At 44.1% G+C, this 23743-nt stretch overlaps 1 protein-coding gene across 3 annotated transcripts; it reads left to right on the top strand.

The window, feature by feature from the left end:
• Positions 1-9056: 9056 nt before the first annotated feature.
• On the top strand, positions 9057-23671 carry sp7 (Sp7 transcription factor). Of its 3 annotated transcripts, none has more exons than XM_088633678.1 (2): positions 9057-9221; positions 19356-23671. In XM_088633678.1, exons 1-2 carry the CDS (start codon positions 9201-9203, stop codon positions 20664-20666), a joined length of 1332 nt encoding a protein of 443 aa, XP_088489804.1. In that variant the 5' UTR covers positions 9057-9200; the 3' UTR covers positions 20667-23671. The 3 variants fall into 3 exon arrangements, with proteins under 3 accessions (XP_088489804.1, XP_088489806.1, XP_088489805.1); XM_088633680.1 differs by lacking the exon at positions 9057-9221 and adding an exon at positions 13724-14195; XM_088633679.1 differs by lacking the exon at positions 9057-9221 and adding an exon at positions 13724-14200.
• Positions 23672-23743: the final 72 nt, after the last annotated feature.

Raw genomic sequence — 23743 nt, 5'->3', positions numbered from 1 at the left:
GCTGGAAATGTGAAAAACACTACTGTATTATGTACTACATATGGTAACCTTTGTTACGTCGGTCCTAAATATATGCTAAATATGGGCCTAAATGTGGGCTCCTGAATGATGCAACATTTATGGTACCACAGAAAAATGCTCTGAGGTAGAAAAAGGGCTTGAAAGTGCTTGTGCACAGAGCACAGCACGATATTTGTTTTATATGCCTGGCTTTTTGCTCACCAGAAAGGGTCCTTTTCTGATGAAAAAATCTCAAAACTTCACTCAACCGTGTTCTGACTTCTTGCACACTACTGTCCCATACCATTTAACAAGGTGTCATATTTAACAATTGAGATCTTTTAAATTATCAGAGAATGTCTTACTTCCAGATTAGTTAAGGGAGTAAATGCAGGAGATACATTTCTGCCTGTAACTGACAGGAGATTTAGTAATAGCTCTTGGAAGCCCCAGTTCTGACTCTTGACTAGTGAATATTTCATGTATGCGCTTACTTGCTTTACGAAATCCAAGGTAGACTTTTTTGCAACCTTCGTTTGTGTGTGTGTGTGTATGATCTCCTTTGGTTTGCCTTTTAAATTTAGGTCAGTCAGAGAGCAGACTTCTAAAAATAGTGGCTATTTTCATTTCAGGCCAGACTTAAAACGACATGGCTGCCCTCCTGCCTTGTAATTGGGAAAAAGGGATAAAATTACGTGTTTATTTTTGACGACAATTTAATCTTCTTTCCTTCTTGGAGCGAGACGCCCGCAGGGCTCTTAAAGCCAAGCTGGGGAGACGAAAGAAAGATGTTCCGACCTTGAACTTTAAAAAGGTCCAGTCGCTCTGTCATCCCAGACGTTAGATCACAGATAGCCTGCGGTGTGCTGATCACAGCAAGCTTATCACAGATATGTCTGCAATAGGATGAGGTTTATCCTAATGATGGTCCACTCAGACAGAAACATGCTCTTGATTTACCTGGTCTGTATCGCGTCTTTGTAAAAGTAGAGACAGAATGTTACCAAGTGAAGGAGATATTGGACAGCATGTGAATTTCATTCTCAATTCAGGTATCATGTATTGCGTATTCCATTATGGGTGTTAATTGTCATTTTCTTTATACTTGAATGCTTTATATACTGTATATAAAGCACCATGTTATATAAAATTGAGCATTCTTCACACACAGGTAATTTGACACAAGAATAAGTGCAAACCCCAGCAGACACAAACACGGACATCTGTATGTGTTGATGTCACCTGATCAGGCAGGGCCTGATGCAGATGCTCATGCAGGGAAGCGTCATCTGTACTGCAGAGTTCGGAGGTGGTAATGGACTATTCCACGTTCTTGCAGCACATACGCTGCGATTCTGAACAAAAGCAATTCTCAGATCTTACAGTATAAATACTGTATATGTCAGGCAACCAGAAATGCACAGACAAGGCACGGCTGCCCCCATCGCTTGGGGGCTCTGCGAGAGGAGAGGAGGCTGACAGTGTCCTAATGAAACCCAGCTGTGATGGCCCTGCTTCCGAGCTGCCAGGGGATTAAACACACTGCACGCCACTGCCGTGTCGCTGAGAGCAGGGCCTGTCTCCTGATGTGGTTAATGCCGGGAGCAGGGAGGGGGAAGCAATTAGCTCCTCTCTGCGGAGGTACCTGCACACACTCTGTCTGTAGCGCTTTTCGGGACAGTTTCCCTAGGAATAGTAGTTATTTACCAGTGCTTCGTAAAGGAATCGTTTCTCTATTACGACACTGTTAAACTTTGCTCGTACCTCAAGGAGAACAGTTTGGCATCATTGTTTTAAGAAACTATTGTATTTCTTTGTTTTGTGTGAGCGGATAAACCACAGGGTTACTGTGCTCAGTGATCTGCTGCTCTGCTGACTGACAGTTATTGCTATTGGTAACAGAAAACTTACGACAGGAGGAGGTGCAGAATGAACAATGAAATGCTGCCATTGAGGAATTCAGCAGGGCAGCACTGTCACCGCAAGCTCCCATTGATAAAGACACATTACTGGTTCTGTTCTTAATTAGCTCAATTCCATTCACTCCTCTTACCTGCGTCCTTGCTGATTCATCAAGGTTTAAGGCCGCTCAGCACAAAACTCTATTCTTGATTTTGTATATTGTTGCTAACAAATACTTCTGCCAAACTGGACGAATACCACAGGACCATCATACACAGAGTAGACTCGTGGAGCTGTGTTACAGATTAAATATGAAAAGACAGCTTGTAGCTTGGAGGGGAAAAGCAATGGGTTGAAACATGTAGGGTTTACTTGAATGGCACCACAGACACCAACAAATCGTAAGAGACATTTTGGAAAGCAAATTTGTTAAAAAGCGAAAGAGAGAAAAATAAAGTTGTCCCCTCAAAGATGGAGAGGTGGTGCTGGGAGGGAGAAAAAGGAAAAACAGTGTTATTGTAACTTCAGATAAATTGCCCATATAATTAATTAACCAGTGGTTTGCGAACAGGAAAAATAAAGACCCAAGACTCTTATTCCCCATTGTTTGAGCAGATAGGTTACTGCTTGCAACAGAACTCCAGGGTGTTTTATGTACAGTATACAATAGAAGGGATTTTCACAGTCAGAGCATCAAGCTCCAGGAGTCATGTAACCCCTAATTAATTTACACGCTGCTTTTATTGTAGATTAACTCTGTTAAAGGGCCTGTGGCTGTAATCTGTAATATAAGAAATTTAAGGAAGTTTGCAAATGATAGGAGCCCATTCTGACCATCTAGCTTGTTTGGTAGCTGCTAATAGCTAATTGATCAAGGATCTCATCCAGCTGCTGATTAAAAGAACTATAATATGGGCTTTGACGACTTGACTGGGTATTATTTTACAGACTCACATAAACCTTACATTTATTAAGTCACTATTATTAGAGTGCACATATTCAAGTATTTAGGTCTCAAATCATTGACAAAATTAACCTTATGGATTTCTTTTGTAGCGACAGTGAATATGAACACAAGCAGAAAACTACATGGAAGTGCATTTAAAATCAAGACCATAAAAACACTTTACATTAAGAGTTGTGGGAGTGTGGAACAAGGTCTCCATCCATGTTGCTTAAACAGCTGAATGAGATCCTGGGATGAATAAGCTTCTAAAAACCAAACAGGCTCCAACAACCTTTTTTGTGTTCATATGGTCAAATGTTACCACCCTACTATTGTACAATACTATTCTATTGTATGTTAATTAAGGGAAGTCAGGCTGTTCTTGTAAATGAATGCTTTGTTTATGGATACCTGTGTTTTAGTAGATTGTTTGTTACTTGTTTATAAAGTGTCAGTTACAGACCCTAAACTTAACTCTTAGCTGTTTAGTTAAGTGTTGAGTTTAATTGTCAGTTAAAATACACGCCCTTTTTTTTCTTCCTTTCTGAACCTGGGAGCACTTTACGCACAGGACCACAGAATCATGAGACAGATTGCCAAGACATATCGTGGAAGCCTTTGGGCTGGGATCTTTCACAGTTCAGCTTGATGCTGTGACAGAATCCCTCGACACATCGCAGTATTGGCAAGCTCCGAGGTGCCGAGTGCTGGGGGGGTTCTCGTTAAAAACATTCTCTATTCTTCCCAGGCTAAACCCCTGCTCTCCAAATCCAGACCGTTCCATGTGCACAGAAGTGTTAATAGACCTTTAGAGATGTCCTGAGCCTAATTCCGCTGGGCAGAGCCTTCATCCAGTTTCAGGTACGCCCCCTAATGCCCCATCAATTCTCTGCGATCCCGCTGCGATGTGTGTAAAGCTCACACAAGCACGAACCGTAGATTGCTAAACCCAGGTAGGGGCTCCATACCCCCGTAGACCCCCGCTTTACTCGGCAGACCACACTGCCTGGGAGACGTCGAGCTTTGCAAACGAGTAAACCACAGAACGCAGCTCCGCTGGGCATTTACGAAGTGTAATTTGCTGAGGCTGTGATGCGAGAGCCAAGCAGAGGAGCTGGACGGGTCCCCACCCCACCTCGCTTTAAGAAGCTCAACAAAAACATTGGCCCCCGGAACGCAGGCGGTCTCCCTCTCCACATGACAGGAGACCCCTGGTGCTGCAAGCCTGAACAGCACCATCCCTGGCTCCGCGGACACACTGAGGAGAAGCCGGTCCGCCGCCAGACTTCCAGCTTAAACCTGCCGCCAGACCCGTTCCCGAAGCACGCGCATCACCGGCCACGTCCATTTTTTTTTCTGTCGTAAAACACCATGCGCGTGAGCTCGAACGGGAAATAGAAAGGCGGGTGTCGAGAAAAGGAAGGTCGAGGGCCCGACGACGAGGAGGGACGCAGCACTGAACTGATTTAACCACAAAGGGACAAACGGGATGAGACCCGATTTCCCGAGGCCAGGAAGATGCCCCTCTTCCTGGCCTCGACCTCGGTTCAAGCAACACTCTGCCCAGTTCATATTCTGCAACATTAATCTCACGAGCAGGGGGCAAGTGACAAGAATTTCCTATTTCGTCGCTGAAATAAATGCACTGTGCTTTAGCATTGTTTAACACAGTACAGCAGAACATTACTGTGAACTTTGTTTTACAGTCCGGTCTCCCCAGTCCCTAGACCCTGGCCAGTTTTATCCAGTACAGGACTGGATCACTGTTGTTGTAAGCCTATTAAAAAAGCTACTTATTCTAATGAAAAGGCTGTTACATGGTAAATGATATCATAAACAATAGGAGCTGGCATGCAAAATAGTTTGACAGATCAAAAATGTGCCAGGGTGCGCATGGACATATGAACCCGTTAGAATTACACAGATAACAATTTTATAAAGCCTCAAACAGGGGACTGTGTGCAAACACCTCCCTCCTATATTTTTATGTGAATTGCATTTCTCATTTGCAAAACAAAAAAATCTGGGTTTATTTCTTCATTCTTTTACCCTCCCGGATTCGTTTTTTAAACAGAATGATTTCCCTGTTTTTATCTCGAGACGTCTCGAATAAGCCGAAAATGGACACGAGAACTGCGTGTACGTGTTGCAAAAGACAAATTAGAGGATCATTTAGTATTTAGGAACGGCTCTTTCAAAGGACCGGCAATTGATCCGAAGTGGAAAGGTAGCTGGGAGGGATTATATCTTTCATGTTTCAATAAAACTTTCAGTCATTTAAGCCTGTGTATCATTTTGTGTTTCATTTTGGGGGCAGGTTTATTTAATGCACAATCACGATCACCCACTGCAGAGACAAATGTGGGAGAAGGCTGGTTCACAGGCCCAGTAATCTTCCTTTATCTTGAATACAGAATATGGTACTTCTCCTGCGGCGCTACACAGGCTGCTAAAGTAGCCCTGTCTTGCTCCCAGCATATTTAAACATCCAGGTTTCTGCTGTGGCTAAATGAGACAAGCGCAGCACACACAGCATCCATTCATTTTCAATGACCACTTGTTCCAGCTGAGAGTGCAGGCTACATCATATACTATATATTGCTATAATGAATGTATTACTGGTAGATACCTGGACAACCCACTTGGTAGGGTGCTGTTCTCTATCTCTGGTAGTGCAAAGGGACTGGGTGTGATAATATCTGCTGGACCCGAACTCACTGACCTGCCCAACCACAGAGGAGAGATACCGTCTTCACTGCAGCAGTCCGAAATGCTCTAGTCTAGTGAAGTGATTAAGCTAGTAATGTACTCATATTTAATATGTGTATATTACATAAGCGACTGCAAGATGTATTGCATACATCTACATCGGTGTGTCTATACTGTAATATTACATACATACATTTCTTCACCCAGACAAAGGTCCTAAAGATCCATCCTGAGAGAGTTCACATTTAAACATTTAAACTTATGTCTTTATGTATGTAAACTTTATGTAAACTTTAGACATTTATTTTTTCACACATTTAAACTTCGTTCCAGAGGGCCCCTGAGAGTTTTTTTTTCCAGCTCTACTGTTAACTTTTAGTTTAAAAGACATTAAAACGCAAACCGGAAGATACATTCTACATGAAGCGCTTTGAATTTTTTAAAAATGCTTCTTCATCTTATTTTTTATTTTTCAGTTAATATAAATTTAGAAAATGGTTTTCAATTTAAAATATATATTATTACAATATATAGTTACATCAACATGTATCTTATTAGATTTATTTTTGTTGTTGCGTTTTGCAAACGTTTAATTTAAAAGGGCGTATTCGATTGCATCCATATCAGTTAGAACGAATCAATTTCCTCGTTTAAATCGTTACCTATAAATGACTGATACCAGATAAACGAATGTCACTAATATCTAAAATAGTGTTATCACTTCAAAGGGGACATTTTTAATATTCTGATGAATTCTGAAATCACAGTTACAGATCTTTTGGGGGGAAATGGTTCTACGGTATTATTTGTTGCCAACATCTAACATTAATATTAACCTGACTTAAAGTATTTAAAAATGACATGAATAAAATGTGCAAGTCCCTTAATTTGACTTCCATTGCTAGACTCGATTTGGCCTTGAATCTAAATTGATCTAAATAAATTTGCCTATACGGGCATGAAAACATGCGTTATGGACTTTCAAATCAGCACTCTAATTATATTATTTTCTGTAGGGAATGAGTTACGGTTATAAATGAGTCTTTATGGTTTAACTGGTAACGTGATGTAGGTACAATAAATATCGAAAACACGGGTTTGATCATAGTTAAACCCCATCACAGTTTAACTTGTAAAAGGCGTTCTTTTTATTTACAAATTAAATTTGATTAAATCATTTATTTTCTACTCTGTAGCCAGGGAGACGGGCAAAACAAGATTTCGTTGACAGAAGTGCAATGTAAAATGCTTAGCATTTTGATTAATCGATTTTATTTTATTTAGGGAGGATAGATTATAGCCGAAGCAAAAATCCACATGTACCTAATATTATATATATAAAGCACACATAAGGATCCCACATCGATATATTTCACTCCGATCCATATGGTCAATGATTTTTGAAACTAGAAACAGAAAACCAAATTTAAAAAAATAATAATAATTTTACAGTATTGCACGGGGCGTTGCAATCAAATGAAATTGGTGCCTAATTTAAATAATATTTATTACCATTTTTGAAATTGGAATCATTTTCGAACGATCTAAACTGCACGAAGAAATCCAGGGTCCATCTAAGAAATATTATAATCCCAGGATCAATTCAAATAATTCAGTAAAACAATGCGCGCGAGGTTTTAAGGCTACCCAGACGTGCACTATAATTAGCAAAAGAAAAAAATACTGACATACTGTACATCTGATGTGTCGAAAATTCGGCTTAAATGTATAAATAGGCCTTTACAATGATTTCTGTTTTAACCTATAATCTCAATGCGCAACTTCATGGATGTTTTTAATGGAAAGCAGTAAAATATTTCAATATATACCACAAAAGCACTAAGTTACACACAGATATTTTATCGCTTTGTAAAATTTGAGCCGTTTCTCGACCGTAGACTTTCTTATTGCGTGTTTATATCCATACTGCGGCTAATCCGTTGTAAAAAAAATAGCCTTTAATATATACACGATACATCTTCAATCTTTTTATTTTTAAGTCTTTGAAATGTGTATTGGATTTTAACTACATGAACTGTAAAATACTTCCAAATGTTTAGTGGATTTAGTCCGCAAATTGGATCTGGAATTGCTGGTACATTAATTAGTGAGCCTTGGAGAAGGAAAAAAAAAACTTTGAAGAACACGCTTCCTGTTTTAATTTAAACATTTAAGTACAATTCGACTTCATAGTTTAAATCATTTTTAAACTCGTACTATATTTATTTTCTCCCTTCTTCATAAAATGGTGTAATTTTAAACATCAGTGGCCGGCATGAGGCAGTTAAATGTGTTTTTAAAAGTATTGGAAACAGAATGAGGTCACGAACCGAACAGTAAAAACTCAAACAGAAACCGCGAACTCGACCATCTTCATTTCTTCTGATTTATTCCTGTGGGTTCTGGGCCCCCTTTTATTCTGCATTTTAAACAAACTCGAAGAGATTTCCAGCCTAAGTGGCAGTCTTGTTAGACACCCTGAGGGGCACCGAAATTAAGATTTAACCATTTTAATCGGGTATTTATGCCTATTTAAGAACCGAAAGATAGCACACTGTAACCTTCTGTGGATGGTGCCGCTTGTTTAGTCAGTACGATTATGTAGACTGCAACACTGCTTAATCATTACACTGATTTAAATAATACATTTGCTTAAAATAAGAAGTGCTTTTGTTGACTTCTTTATCATCGTAAACAGCACTGTGGAACAGACAAGTGAAGAGGAGACATCACAATGAGTCATGAAATAATAGCTAATTAATATTCACCCACCCCATAAACCACGGCGTCTTCTGAGAGACGGTCATTCTGTTACAGTAGGTACCACTGCTGTCTAGGTGTAATAGGAATAATTTATTAGACTGTTGCGGGACTTATGCAGGAAGGAGATGGGGGTCGAAATGCAGGTCCTCGCAGACCTAATAAGTTTAGGCTGTGAACAGACGCTTCGTCACCGAGATCCATTTTGTGTGTCACTTTCTTGGATTATTTGGACAGACGGGCAGATGTTCTGTGTCACTCCTAACAGTGGTGGTTTCAAAGTAAAACTGTTTTTTTTTTCAACAAAAAAAAAAGACGACAAGGTCAGACTTCGGGCTCTAGACGGTCCAAGACGCAGCCTGGGTAAACGGCTGTCCTGCCGAATAAATAATACACGTGAACGACTGGGGGCAGCAGCGTGAACCCCCAAGCCTCGGCTCTGCGCCCTGTGACCCCCGGTGCTGTCTGACAGGCTGCCCCCGCCGGTTGAAGGCGCTGGCGGGTCTCGCCTCCCCGCACCGCCCGGCGCGTCGCCTCTTGTCTTCGCGCACTGGAAACCTTTTCCTCCCCTCGCTGCTAGCGATTCCTATTTGCAACCGCGTCCCTCGTTTTTCCCCCTTCTCCCGGGTTTCCGTCCTTCCTTGAACCCCCAGGGGGAAGGAGCAGTGAATCTAAGCCGCGGAGTTTCGTTCTCTCTGTCCGATTGGTTCCTGGCGGTGCTTCAAAGGCAGCGGACCCCGCAATTAGAAGGCGGGTCCTGCGTCCCTCTTCAAGTCTCCGCGCTCCTGCAGTAGCTACACCAAAGGTCCTGGGACTGTTTCTGCAGAAGAGACTAACAGCCCACTTTTTTTTTACAAAAAAAGAGCTGGGATTTATCTCAGGGATGGCAGCGTCGATGTTAGAGGTACGGACAAATCCTTTCGTGTATTTAACATGTTTTGCGGTGTACATTTGTTTTCACGTTCAGTAAGTCTGATATTCTTTTTAAAAACATATTGGGTGTTTTTTTTTTTTTTACCTGAGCTCTTGTTTGTTTGAGGTAAGCTGCATACTAGAACTATATCCGTTTTCTTTTCCGTGTGAATTCATAACGATTTCAGTTGTCTCTTCAGACTAGGGACTTGCAGATAATATCTGGCTCAAGCAGAGGTTTTTAAAAACAGTTTTGGTGTTTGTGTGTGTAAATAATCACGTTAACATCGGATCCTGCTAAAGGAGTAAACAGAACATATCATCTCTTGGAGAAGTATTAGTTGTTTTGTCCGAGCTGCCTGACTGTCTTCAATTAAAAGCCTTTTTTTTCGACCGATTGGCTAGGCTTGCCGTGGATCTGCAGAGGTGATATAATCGTTACAGCTTGGCAAAGACCTAATTATAAAAGCCGATTGCGCGCAGACCTCCTGCGCCAAACGATGCGATGGAACGCGACGAGACTGTGCCCAGACACCACAACGTGCCTCTCGGATACCCCCCGGCAACAGAGGAACCCCAGGCGTCTCCGGGCGGTATCTGAGTGACCGGGTCTACTAACGAAACTGCAATAACGTAGCTACCGGTTTCGATTTGAGTGCGCGATGATCAATTTTACCCGAGGCGGAGAGGCAGCGTTAGTTACCCCGAGTGTTGTAGAAACGGCGGCCCCTTGAAGTTGTGCGATAACGCCGCAGCAGCTAACAGCGGAGCATTAACAAGTGAACAGCCCATCTGCCTTTTCTGTAAATTCGGTTAGCGTTTGTTGTAAACCTCCACTTAAGCCATTAAACAACTTAATCACAAACAGCGTCTATTAGGTACACCGCGACGTGCTGCTGCTCATTTTTCGTGTAGAAGAAAATTGTGACGGGAGACCGAACCCGTGTTCAGAGTTTTAAAGTTACTATGTTCAGTATATTTCGTTCTTACGATTTTCTTTTTTTTTTGCGATGTTAAGGTGATGACGAGGTTCATTGAATTCATTATGTTCTCTGAGAAAAGAGGACTTGGGACACTCCTGCCAACCGGGCGTCGAAAAGTTTACTCATGTTCTGTGTTGTTTTCTTAACGCTAGCGCGCATTCACGGGACTGGCCTGACCTGACCTCATAAACACGGACGAAAAGGGACAAACTCCTTTTCTACTTCCCTTGAAGTCCCCGGGTCGACGATTTGGCCCAAAAGCGGGCGTGTCCACCGACTGGACAGCGCAGGAAGGGCCACGGTCTTTCTCCGCGGACAGACCCCCACCTGGCAGAGGAATCAAAGCCTGTGCGCGGGCTTTGAGCAGCAATGTGTGTCCTTATTAGCGACCCCCTACCACGCGCCTGCCCTGGAGCAGTGAATGTGAATATCCGTCCAGCATTAATTTGGAAAAATAAATTGGGGATGCTTTGCAAAGATTATACGAGCAGTCAGTAATGGCTGTGATTATTTTTCCCCTTCACTTTAAAGATCCAAAGAAAGAGAAGCACGGTTATGCCTCGGGCTAAATACTGTTGATATTTAAGGTCTTTTCAAGTAAGCAATTTGCAATACATTACGCTTAAGCTTACAGGTTTTGTGTCACACAACGGGAATGAAGACAGATATGATTGGAGACGTTTCCTGCGCTAATAAATTATTCCTGGACAGGGAGAACGATATACGACGCTTAGATATTTTATGTTTTCATATTAATTTGCTTGCTGTAATTCGGAGGTGTTCGTTTTGGGTCACGCAATGCTTTTGAACTTTTTAAGACAGAAACAAATATTCTTGACCTGCTAATAGGGTTTGTTCAGTGTTCATATTTATGGACTCATACTGGCAGGTTACAGTTTCAATCATAAGGCTTAAAAGCAACAAACCGCAAAGATTTACATGTTTTAATAGTCGTGTGTTTAAAACCAATAATATTTTAGTCCCTCTTTCACCACACTCAAAAAGTGTGTTGAGCACAACAAATTGGTTTTCAGACTAAGACAACAGCATTTTGATTTGAACTATTTTTTTTCTAAACACGAGTTTAAGTCAGGACAAATACAAGTTGTGTTTAAAACACACAACGTGCGTTTTTATTTTGTTCGAAAAGTCAATTGTTTTCTCCAGTTTTCTTTGGAGTGTAAACGTATATTTGAAACTATTTTCTCGAGCATGTCCTTGTTGATCAGAGGTTGTAGGAATTTTGTAGTGAATAGTAATGCTAGTTTTTAGTTTAGTAATGTTATTTTTTTTTAGTTTTAGCTACGCAGACTTGAAGAGCAATACGTAAAATGTCACCCCAAAAGTTTATGTACATGATACAACATATACACCAGCCTATGTCTATAAAAGTTTGCTGACAGTTGCTTTGTATTCAATCTGAAACTCGATGATGCGATAAATTGATGATTTTGCAAATCGAACACCTAGAGGCCTTAACAAAGTATCTAAATTCGAACCATCGGGACATCCTGTGTTGTGGGTGGGTAAGAGCCTACACATTTTAGTACTTAAAGGATTTGACCACGATAAGGCTTCCACGAAATTCCCAGAGGCGAACAACATAGGCTTCTGCACATCAGGAGCCTGTTAATTCAGAATTAGCTAGGAATAACAACAAAAACGCTCGACTGTCCAGGGCACAGGAAGAAGGCTGGGCCGGCAAGAGGGTTGTTTATTTCTTTAAATGCGTCCACCTTGTTTATTTCTGCCTTTTTTAACTCGCGGGCATTCCATCCGACAGAAATACCAGATTAAAAAAAAAGACATGTCTTGCCTTAAAAACGGTTTTACATAAACAAGAACACGTGCATTTGCTTATATAAAAATCGAATTTTCTCAGAGCATTATCTGCAGTGTTCGTGGACGGGCGTGACGTAGCTTTGACCCCTAACAGGTGACAGAACCCGAACAAACATTCTTTCCCGGCCGAGCGATGAGACAAAGCGGAGACAGTCCACAGTCGAAGCCCCAACCAGCGCCTTTTCCTTCTTGTTTGCTTTAGGGGTGTGGGGAGGGGGGATCTACTAATGTACAAGAAATTAAAGATCTTTTCCGCTTAAAACTTTCAGAAACATGAGAGAGAAAAAAAGGATCCGGTAGGATTTAAACCCGTCGGATCATAGAACAAAACGTATAAAAACGACTCCAAGCGAACGCAAGTACATACAACATTATCCGCAGGGAGCTGGAGGGCGCGACGGGAGAGGGGAGACAGACATTTCTGTAATTGCAGAAGCACATTTCCTAAGCGCAAAAGAACTAGCTAACCGCACGCGGAAAAGGGCTTTAAAGACAAGCATTACTGACAACTTAAACCCCGCCGTTTAGCTTTTTAATGGAGAGCAATTAACCTGGAAACGGAGCTAAAGCGGTAGGATACGTCACGCTAACCGCAGGATCAGAAGTGGAGAGATCATGGTGGAGGCAGAATGAGGTTTTCTAAGCTTTGCTCGACGGGGTATTTCGGTGATTAAGAGCTATTTATAAAAATGCGTAATATAGCCTTTTAATACATCACAGCTTTAAAGGCTAACCTAAAGCTTGGCACTGGAGCGGACAACTTTCATAGCTAAAAACAGCCAGACGGAAAAGAGCCCAACAGCGTGGCTTACATCGTGTGGGCCTGCAGTTCTGAACGGCAGACGCGTTATAAACGCCTTCCTAACAAACTCTTAAACATCCGTTCTCCTGCCGAAAATGTCTCGGGGGTGTAGGCTTTTCAGATATCATAAAATTATACACGCGTCGTAAATCTAAATCGAAGCACAAAGTTAGCTCATCCATCGGTTAATCAATTAAAATGAATCCATCCATCTTCTAACCGCTTTCATCCAGTACAGGGTGGCTGGGGAGACGGAAACACACCTCAGCCAGTGGCTGCGTGAATGTCACTTTTGCATTTAACAACTTTACTTTAGTTTCAGAGACTTCTTCTTATTCTTAAAATATCCCGAAACAAGAGTAAGAAGAAGGCACAGGGGCCCGGTCAGACTAAAGTTACGACTCAATTACTGTATAGCCTCCATTCAAATAAAATCAAAAAATATTTTCATGCCTGTCAAAGTTATAAAACAAGCATTGAGATTTTTTTCCTTTGCGGCGCCTTAAAAATTCCGACGCATTTTCGCGTGACGAAAACACAGCTGTAAATCTCTTGGATTATTTAAATGTTTTATGAACGGGTTCCAAAAAATCTCCTAAGGCCCGGAAATGTTAGGGTTTCAGTATGTGCCGTGACTTCTATTTAACGAGAAAGATTAAATTCACAACTAAATAGTGATTTAGATTCACCCTCCCACTCATCCCTTTACAGAGAAGCACTTTTCAAATGAAAAACACGAGGAACAGGCTACTAAACTGAAGTTGAAGCTGATATCCTGGTGTCTTCCAATAAATATTTGGATGAGATCATCCTATCAGAACAGGGGAGGTTCCTTTACACAAAGGGTTGTGGGGGTTTGGAACAAGCTGTAGAGCCCTGCATGTTGTTAAAGTTGATATCCTGGCGTCTTCCAAAAAAAAAGAATGGGGAGATCCTCCTAGCACTTATCTGCTGAAATGCAAACAACCTGGTTGGTCCTAATAGCCTTTGGTCTTTTGCAAAACGTCCTTGTCTTTTCCTGTCGTTGCTCTGGTCGGCGTCGTGCAGGATAGTGACCCGTTGAAAAGCGCTTTGAGATAATGCTCGACAGAGAAAAGGAAAATGCTGAATATATGTGTATACAGTATATGACTCGGTGACTGGAAAAACACCGTGTTATAAGTAATCAGTCTTTCGGCCAGCTCTTTCGGTCCAGGATGAGCAGTCGAGCGCTCGGAAACACTAAAATGCCTTTCTCTTGACTCGGACGGTCACGCCGCCCCGGCATGTGTGAAGGGACAGGGCGTGTCAGAGAGACGGTGGGCCACTTTCACTCGCTTCCAGGTGTCCGCGCTTGTATGTAAGGTTGTTTTTCTACTTTTCTTCTTCTACTGTTTTTCTACCGTTTTTAAGGAGTTCTGTACGGCTGAGAAAGTAATCTAGACTGTGCACAGAGAAGCATCGCGTTGTTCGCTATCGAGAGAGACGTCTTGCTGGGTCTCTCTCTGCCACTACAATGAGATCAGATGCTCTGATTAGGCTTTGAATGGGGTGACGGTAGAAGAGCTTTATTATTTTAGGCTGAGCGAAATATTTCTTTGTATTGAATCATTCTGGTCATGAACGAAGATTTCCGTGAAAACTGGTTGAAAAGCGAAAATAAGTTTACCATCAAAGCAGATTTTGTGTGTGTGTGTGTGTGTTTTTTTTATATCAGCGAGCTGTCTGAGCCCCTAGGGATGTTTTAGGCTTCCTAACCTGTAGGAATCTTTTAATAAAATCTGAAACTGGAAGTGGTGAACTGGATGTTAGCCGAAGGACAAACATTTTCACATTATAACATAAGAGAACGCTTGCGAAGCAGAGCTGTACAACCAGCGATAGCATTCACGGCGTTTGGATTTTGTATACTTTGTGAGAGTGATGACAACGCGTTCCTACGCAACTTTATTTTGGGGAGTTTGGAGGTTACACTGTTAAATTTACAATCCGTGTCCTTCTGTGCGGAAACGCAGTGTGCATTTTATGTTATAACTTATGGCATTCACAAAGTCACAGTAGATCGCATTAAGCAAGGCCGGTACAATCTGTACGGTACTTTCGGTCATATTTTCATTTAATTTTATACGTTACTGTCCGGAGGGGGTACGTCTTATGAGGATGAAAACATTGGACGACTTTTACAGGGCACTTTACAGCCCTCTTAGTATTAGCAAAAGGCTAGTAACTGAATTTTGTGCGACTTGTGTTTTTCTACATGAGAAAACAGATTCGTGATGGGTTTAGTATAGGTTCAGTCCTCGGTTACTTCTGTAAGTTTGGGAAATGGGGCTCACGTATCTTGAGTACATTCTGATTTAGAGGGGCTAGTGGACAATGAAACGATGATCGTTTGGAGTAGCGGTTGGGTTTAGTCCTCGGCGAGACTATAGCGTTTCAATCTTGAGAAAGGTACTTCGCCCGCGTTCCTCCAGTGAAACACCAGCTGTGCAGATAGGGTGCTGTCTATAAGTGAGCAAGTCGCTTCGTATAAACCACAAAGGAGCAGGTACAGGTTTATACCACACTGAAAAGAAGAGTCACAACGTTTTCTATTTCCTTTCAGCGTGGAATAAACCTAACTTCTTCCTTTTCAGCCTATGCATGTTGACGCAGCTAACTACTTGAATAGAACTGTTCAGTTACTAGATTAGCTACTAACTTCAATAGTGTTATCAGTTAACCCGTGGCTATTTCATCCCCTTTGAGAACTGCAGTAATTTCAGTAGCTTATCATCAGTATCCCCATCATCTTTATTAATAGTTTAAGGTCAAATGACAGAAGAAATGACAAAACCCTGGTTTCCCCCAGCCTTCTGTCGGACAGGCTGAATATTTATATAATTCCACAGGTCTCTGCTGAAGCTAGATTATTCTGAGGTTAGTTTTAATCAGGGTTTTAATGATTTCCTAGAAACACTTTTAAAGCAACTGGGGTCAAAAGAAATCCACAACTGCCTCTCCAAATGAAATTCAGCGGGCACCTTTTATTCCTGGACACCCAGTCGCACAACTCACCCTGCTGAAATGCTACACAAAACGTAACACTGCTACCCGCTGGTGCCCAGATTGGCGTCATTAGTGAGGCATCACTGCAGAAATCCAAACTGAAGAAAAAAAGGCATAGCTGCCTGACTCCAGTGTTCTCGTAAGACATAAACATCATGCTAGCCTTCAGCTGAGCTTTGTTGAATGTGTTGAGATTTGGGGATTTGGGGGGTGGGGGGAGGGTCAGGCTCCATTGAAGTCATTGTGGTTTTGATTAATTTAACGACTAACAGTTCCTTGTGTTTCTGTTTTATTAGAACTTAAAGATGATTGCGGCAGGAGGAGTTCAATTAGAACGCGCTGTTTGCATTGTTGTTTTTTTATTGTAACGAGTTTAATTAAAAACTGGTTGGCATGGGAAAGCAGCCTCACGGAAGCCAGCCTGCGCTGAAAGTTTCCTGTTAGCCAGGGAAGGCACTGAACTGACTCGCAGCCAGCGCACATTATAGCAGTGAGCAATAGCAATGGCCTGTCATTGCCAGTCATCATTCTGCAAGCATTTTCATCCATCCATCCATCTGGGGTCGGCAGACAGGCAGTGTACTTCTGAGCTGGCTGTACGAGGTTTATAGCTGCCCACCACAGTCTGCCACACAATGTTTATCTCTTCTGTACAAGGGGGTCTGTCTTGCCGGCGTTGCAATGAGGACAATTTTCCATGATTTAACATTCCTATGAGATAGCGAGCATTAAGTCCGTGCATTGCCAAACATCCCATTTTTTAAAACAAAGCAAATCAAAGAGATGCTTTCTTTCCTTAAAAGTTAAAATGCTTCTTTAATTGCTCAAACTTTGGAGAAAGTTCTAACTGGCGGAGTGAAGAATGTGGGTTCCTGATGACCTGGAATGAAGAAAAAGTTTGATTTCAACATAAAGAGCCCAAAAGACAAGAACACAGACAGGTTTTGAAAAGGTTCTGTAGTTCAGCGTGCGCGCACACTGCAGTAGGGTTCCTCTGTGATGCCTGCTCTACAGAATCCTTTCCACATGCCTTTCATTGTAAATGAACTGGCTGTGCATGACAACAAGTGTGGCAGTTGTCAACAGCTGAAGGACACTGGGCATGCATACTGCATTTGTGAGTCATTAATGCACTTAGGGCTGTAAGTATTATAACACAAAAAATCCCCTGAAATGTGTCACAGCCTTTGCAATGTCTTTCAGTACCCCAGCTTGTAATTAGTGGTTATTGTCAACTGACAATTCAAAACAAACACATGCCTTGCCTCTGGTATTGCTGGCTCGCTGCTTCAGTGCCGATATTTATTTCGTTTGGCCGACGGGACCCGGGTATGAAACTGTACCGGGGGGACGGACGCTGTTTTAGAACAATATACTGTTGTGAGCATGTGACCTGGCAACACTTGACAGCTCCACTGGAGATGTCATGATAACGGAGGCGCTGCCCTCTGGGATTGTTCTCAGCGCAGCACAAGGAAGACAATTAAAACCAGCTCACCGGGCGCTGGGAGGAGAGCGGGCTCGGATTGCAGCGTCCCAGGGCTGCAGGCCTGCTGGCTTTCTTTTTTCGCTCATCCCTCGGAAAATACCGTTTGACTAGATAACCAGCACCGCGCTGGAGCAACGGTTCTATTCCTCCTTTCATCAGGCCTGGCCCGAGCCCTTATCTTTGCTCATCGGTTTGGTGCCCCCGTTTTAATTTAGGGCGCCACACTCTGAAAAGCATTAAGCGAATGCAATGAAGCAAACACTCTAGTGAGTTAGTGATTATTCTTCCATTGCTCCGGACTTATTGACGGTCAGTCAATGCGCCCCTGACCACTGTGGCCAGCAAGGCATGACCGGGAGGACTGCGCACATATAATAATAATAATAATAATAATAATAATAATAATAATAATAATAATAATAATAATAATAATTCCTTACACTTATATAGTACTTTAATGGACACTCCACTCAAAGCTCTTTACAGGTAATGGGGACTCTCTTCCACCCCCACCAGTGTGCAGCCCCTCCTGGTGCTCCAGTTCACTCACCACACACCAGCTCTCAGTGGGGAGGAGAACAGAGTGATGAAGCCAGATCAGTGATATTATTAGGAGGCCATGATTGGTAAGGGCCAATGGGAAATTTGGCCAGGACGCCGGGGTTACACCCCTACTCTTTTTGAGAAATGTCCTGGGACTTTTAATGAACACAGAGAGTCAGGACCTCGGTTTTACATCTCATCCAAAGGACAGCATCTTCTCATAGTATAGAGTCTCCGTCACATGTGTGTCCAGAGTGAGCTCTGCCCCACAGCACCCACGGCCAGGTGAGGCTCTGCTCAGCTCAGGGGGCTCACGGTGACAAGGGGGGGCTGCCCCAGCCGCACCCGAACACTTTTCTGATCATGTAACTGTGAACTGTGAAGAGAGCTCAACCATCCGAGCAAACACAATGCCGCCCGGGGACACTGTGTGGGCGCATAAGCTATTTTTCTTTAGCAGCAGCCCTAAAAATACATATTTTCAAGGACACTGGGAAGCTTCAAGCCGATATGTCAGTAAAAACAAAATTACATGCTTGACTCATAGCTGTGAGCTGGCCATGTCTACCCTACACTCTGAACAGCTGGCATTACTCTCTGAGCCATTCTGGGAACCTCCTGTCTGTAACGCAAACTGGAGGAACACCTAAAACATGCATCGCAGTGCAGTTACGGTCTCGAAGACCTGTCTGGTTCCATTATCACGAAAATCAAGATGAACTACCAACCCAACTGTTCATGAACAAAAACCAGTAAAAACAAAAAACTTGGCAGGGCAGCATAACCTTGAAGTTTCATCAAAATCGAATTGTATAACAACCCCATCCTCACCGCGCGTGCAAATTGTACATTTCTGGACACTCAGATCTACAGGTTTAACCAGAAATCTCCAATATTGGATCAGTTTTCGATTACAACAGAAACGTCAGGGGGAAAGGCTGATTGCTCCAGACGTGGCTTCGCCGATAAACTCCCGACTTGCGATAGCTGGTCTGTCATTACCCTGCTTTCTGCGCCTTGACTGCCGCTCCTCCAATCTGAGGCACTTACAGTGGCGTCACCTAAACTAGGACAGTACGGAAACGCTGCACAAAGCAGATCCGGCTTAATTGTGTTTATCGGCTTGCGAGGGGGAAATGAAAGGGAACAGGACCCACGAAGAAACCCACAAAATAAACAGGCGCTGGTTAAAGACTCACTCTGAACTAATCAGGGTTCCTGGAAGCTCAGGCAGGGCTGAGAATGGCGGGGTTATTTTGGGCAGGGAATTGCTCCACTTAGGGGAAGATGCAGGCAGCAAGCACTGTAGCGCAAACCGGTACGGGCTCCAGGTGGCGCAGTAGGTGTCCGCCGCTGGGTAAGGTTTCGGAATGTCACAGCAATCTGAGTGACCACAGCGCGCCGCCTCATCTGAATCATCCTCTTTGTTGTTCATCGCAGGAGGAAGCTCGCTACGGATCCAGCCCCCTGGCCATGTTAACCGCTACCTGCAACAAGTTCGGGAGCTCCAGTCCGGTCAGGGATTCGGCCACTCCGGGGAAAACGGGAAATAACGCTCCGGGCAAGAAAGCGTACAGCCTCAGCTCCGACCTCCAGCCCCCCAAGAACAGCAGGGGCTCCGACGGGATGGGAGACTCCTACTCGGGCTCCTTCAGCACGGGCAACGGGCTCCTGACCCCCACGGGCAGCCCCCCGCCCTCCGGCGGCTACGGGGCCGATTACAACCCCTTCTCCCACTCCTTCCAGGCGTCCTCCGGCTCTCAGGACCCCTCCCTCCTGGCGTCCAAAGCCCACGCCTCGGCCGACTGCCTCACCAGCGTGTACACCTCCCTGGACATGGCCCACCCTTACGGCTCCTGGTACAAAGCCGGCATCCACCCGGGCATCACGACCGCCCCCGCCAACGCCACCTCCTCCTGGTGGGACGTGCACCCCAACACCAACTGGCTGAGCGCCGCCCAGACCCAGCCAGAGGGTCTGCAGGCCTCCCTGCAGCCCGTCCCCCCCCAGGCCTCGCTGAGCCCCCAGCTCCCCAGCTACACGTCCGAGTTCACCTCCCTGAACCCCGCGCCGTACCCCGCCGTGGGACTGGGCACGTCGTCTCACCTGCTGCCCTCCGGCCAGCACATGCTCCCCCAGGACATGTACAAACCGAAGCCCGTGCCCAGCGGCTCGCTGATGGAGAACCCCATGGGGCTGAAGCCGACGCGGGGGTCGGGGTACGGGGGCGCCGCCCCGGGCCGCTCCTCCTGCGACTGCCCCAACTGCCAGGAGCTGGAGCGGCTGGGGGCCTCGGCCGCCAGCCTCCGCAAGAAGCCCGTGCACAGCTGCCACATCCCGGGCTGCGGCAAGGTCTACGGCAAGGCCTCGCACCTCAAGGCCCACCTGCGCTGGCACACGGGCGAGCGCCCCTTCGTCTGCAACTGGCTCTTCTGCGGCAAGCGCTTCACGCGCTCCGACGAGCTGGAGCGCCACGTGCGCACCCACACGCGGGAGAAGAAGTTCACCTGCCTGCTCTGCAACAAGCGCTTCACCCGCAGCGACCACCTCAGCAAGCACCAGAAGACCCACGCCGAGGGCGCGCTGCCGGGCAAGGCCGGCGGGGAGGGCGAGGCCGAGCGGGAGGAGCCCAGCGGGGGCACCTCCCCGCCCGCCAACGGCGTGGCCGAGCCCGGAGTGGCCAACGGGGAGGAGAAGAGCGCGGCGGCGGGGAACGGCTCCGAGCCCGGGACCGGCCTCCTGGAGATCTGAGCCCGCTCGGCGCACCGGGTCTGGCGCCAACGAGGGAGTTCGGCTTTTCATACTACAACCAGAGCTACGTTGGAGGACGTGTACCGAGCAAGCCAGAGTCCACACAGAGCAACGGGCAGCCCGTCTGTCGCACCTCTCCAGCCCGTGCTTTGTTTACCACCCCGGACTGGCGCTCCGAGAGAAACTGGGCCGACGGGAGTGACACGCCGTTCCCCCGGCGACGCTCAGGTTACGCTCTCCAGCCGACATCCCCGCCAAACACGACCAAAGAAGCGCGCCCCACAATTCCCACTCGCTCACTCACCAGCAACGCCTTCACACATCGCAGTGGGGGCTCACGGGCCCCCGGCGCTGCCAGAGCTCACGCAGTCTTTTAATGCTGGTGTTATTAGGAACAGCTTTCTAATTAAGTAACCTCGGAGTAAATTAAAAACATACTTCTGTGAAGGCAACTCAGAAATATGTTATAGACTCTGAACAAAGCTCACGGCCATTTTTGTTCAGGGGAAAAGGCGGCTACGGGAACGTTCTGGAGTACCGCTCCCTGTGAAAATCTCCCCCCCCCCCAGCCGGGAAGTCCTCTCCTCTCTGTCCTGTGCCATGAGACTGTGATGCTGGATGAGAGGATTTCCCCCATATAAGGTGTCATGGCGGTAAGGTAGGACATCGGACTCTGTGCTCTGTGAAATTCACTGGGGCAACACTTGCAACCTAGTCCACTTCAGCTGTCTTTTGTCCTGGACATCCATGAAACTATGGCAACTGCTTCTGCCTTCATCAGCGATGAACTCCCCACCCCCCAGAAAATACGTACAGTTCAAGCCTTCTGTGTAAGTGTAAGAGCAAAAGAAAGATTAGAATCGAGAGCCATTTAGCCCCTTTAACTTATTTGGATGCCAGGTAACTATTGGTACAAGGATCTTGTCCATCCTTTCCTTTGATGGAACCCTGGGCTTCAGTTTTGGCAACATGGCTGGGTAGCTTGTTCCACCCCCCCGCAACCCTTGAAGTACCTCCTCTTCCCACAGATAACCTTGGTCAAGTATTGTTAAAGTCTGCTACAGACCACTTTCGGTGAACAAAAGGACACAGGATTTCCAAAACACACACAAGAACTTCTCAGCCCTAATGTTGAGGATCCCAGACACTTCAGATCCAGTACGGGACAGCAGATGTTCGACAAAAGGGGTTTCACAGAGGAGTGGACAGAGAGAGAACGCAGTCATTTAAAACCATTATCCGAAGAACATACAACATCAGACAGGTGAAGAGATCTCAGCATGGGACAAGTCAGTCATTTTCCAATGGACATAATAACATTCCTCTTGATTATTCAGGACTAAAATGAGTTCACTGAGCATCTTTTGACAGTGTGAGGGTGGTGTGAAGTCACCCTGAATGCGTGCCTTTGTGTGAATGTGTGTCTCTTTCAACTTCCTTTTTTTAATTTAATTTTTGAGAAAAAAAAAACTATAATAATCTTATTTATGTGTTAAATTATGACCAGCCGTGCCTGAGAAGAATATTGTGAAGAAGAGGACCTTAGATTTGAAGTTTTGAGAGACTATGAAAGGCTTATGAAAAAAAAAAAACGTTTTATATTTATCAGACTTTAATTATGTCAGTTTTGGATAATTAATAATGGAGGAGCATGTGTGATTTACATCTTATTTAAATATTTTGTTTGAGTTTGCTTTATGTCAAATTTGTTTTTTAAGTTTCCTTTTTTTTAAATAACTTTTATCTCGTAGTGTAAAAGAATCCTTATTGACAGAGTCTTGTTCTTTTTTTTATTTAAACAACAGGATTTTAAGAAGTCTGTCCTTTGTAGATAATTGTGCTAATGTTATTTAGTTAGCTTAGTTGCAGCTTTACAGATATTTATTTGTTGGAATCCATGAGGGTTCAAGGAAGAAATTTACGAGAACTCTTAAGATGTGTAATATAATCTCTCGCCTCATTGTTTCAGCCTGACTTTGCTTTATCCAGCAGTATGTTTTTGTCTTCAGCCTCTTCCTTGAAAATCACTAAATTCCACAGAAATGGAAGCACATGTTTGCTTATGCTGGACCCACTTCCCGAGAATAATAAAACATGCAAACTGGTCAATGACTTAGATGAACAGCTAACTAGCATGTTCAAGTTTGTTGGTGACGATATTAAACAGAGCGCTATAATACACCGCAAAAACTTTAGTCACCTGAAGCTTAAGGACTAAGTTATTTGGCTTATGCCTTATTCCAAGGCTACATACACTTTCACCTTTTTATATATCTTTTTTTATAGAACTGATATTTGTGGCATCTTAATGTCCTTGCGGAAGAGGGCACAAGGTCACAACACAACAAGACGTTGTTTCTAAACCACTGAAATATTTTTGCTTTGTATGTAGCTTCTTTTTAACTTCAGTTAGGCGGTGTAGGTGGATAAGGGATGCGCTATAAAAAAAGTCTTCAGTCCTGGCCCACACATTTCCACAGCGGACCGCCACGTTAACTCCTTATGGTCACTCATCTCTCCAAGTTCTTAATTGATTTGTAATGTGTTCAGCAACTTGGGGCAGAAGAGAGTTAAGTGATGCATTAGTTATTAACAATCCAGTGAGATGGTAACTGACCCAGTTTAGTGGTTTCTTTCAATAAAACACTGAACAGCAAAGAACAGCAACCTCACTGGCTTCAAATAACATGCAGTTGTCCATTTATTCTCCTTTCGCTCAGGCTCTTGACTGATTTCTTTTCTTTATTAGCTTTGCAGGTCTTGGCTGATGTTTTGAATCGTTATTTAAATTAATGTTGTTTTTTTTTAATGTAAACTTGATTTATTTTGTGTCTGTCTTAAAATCCTAGATGCAGGCACGCATGTTTGTGTGCATTTTAATTCCTTGGGTATGTTTTGCTTCCAATGTACAGTAGCTCTCCTTTTAAAGGAAAAAATGATAGAAAATAAAGTCTGACAGTCATTTAGTCTGGGGAGCGAAGTTTGCTCATGGCAGATTTAACTCACTTTGATTACTTTCGTGTCTGTTTCTACCCTGTTCTGTCTTTGAAGGAGATATTTCAGTGACCGTACACTCA

Source organism: Lepisosteus platostomus, chromosome 1 (assembly GCF_059453375.1).
Source record: "Lepisosteus platostomus isolate fLepPlt1 chromosome 1, fLepPlt1.hap1, whole genome shotgun sequence".
NCBI lineage: Eukaryota > Metazoa > Chordata > Actinopteri > Semionotiformes > Lepisosteidae > Lepisosteus > Lepisosteus platostomus.
This window is presented reverse-complemented; position numbering and strand designations above follow the sequence as displayed.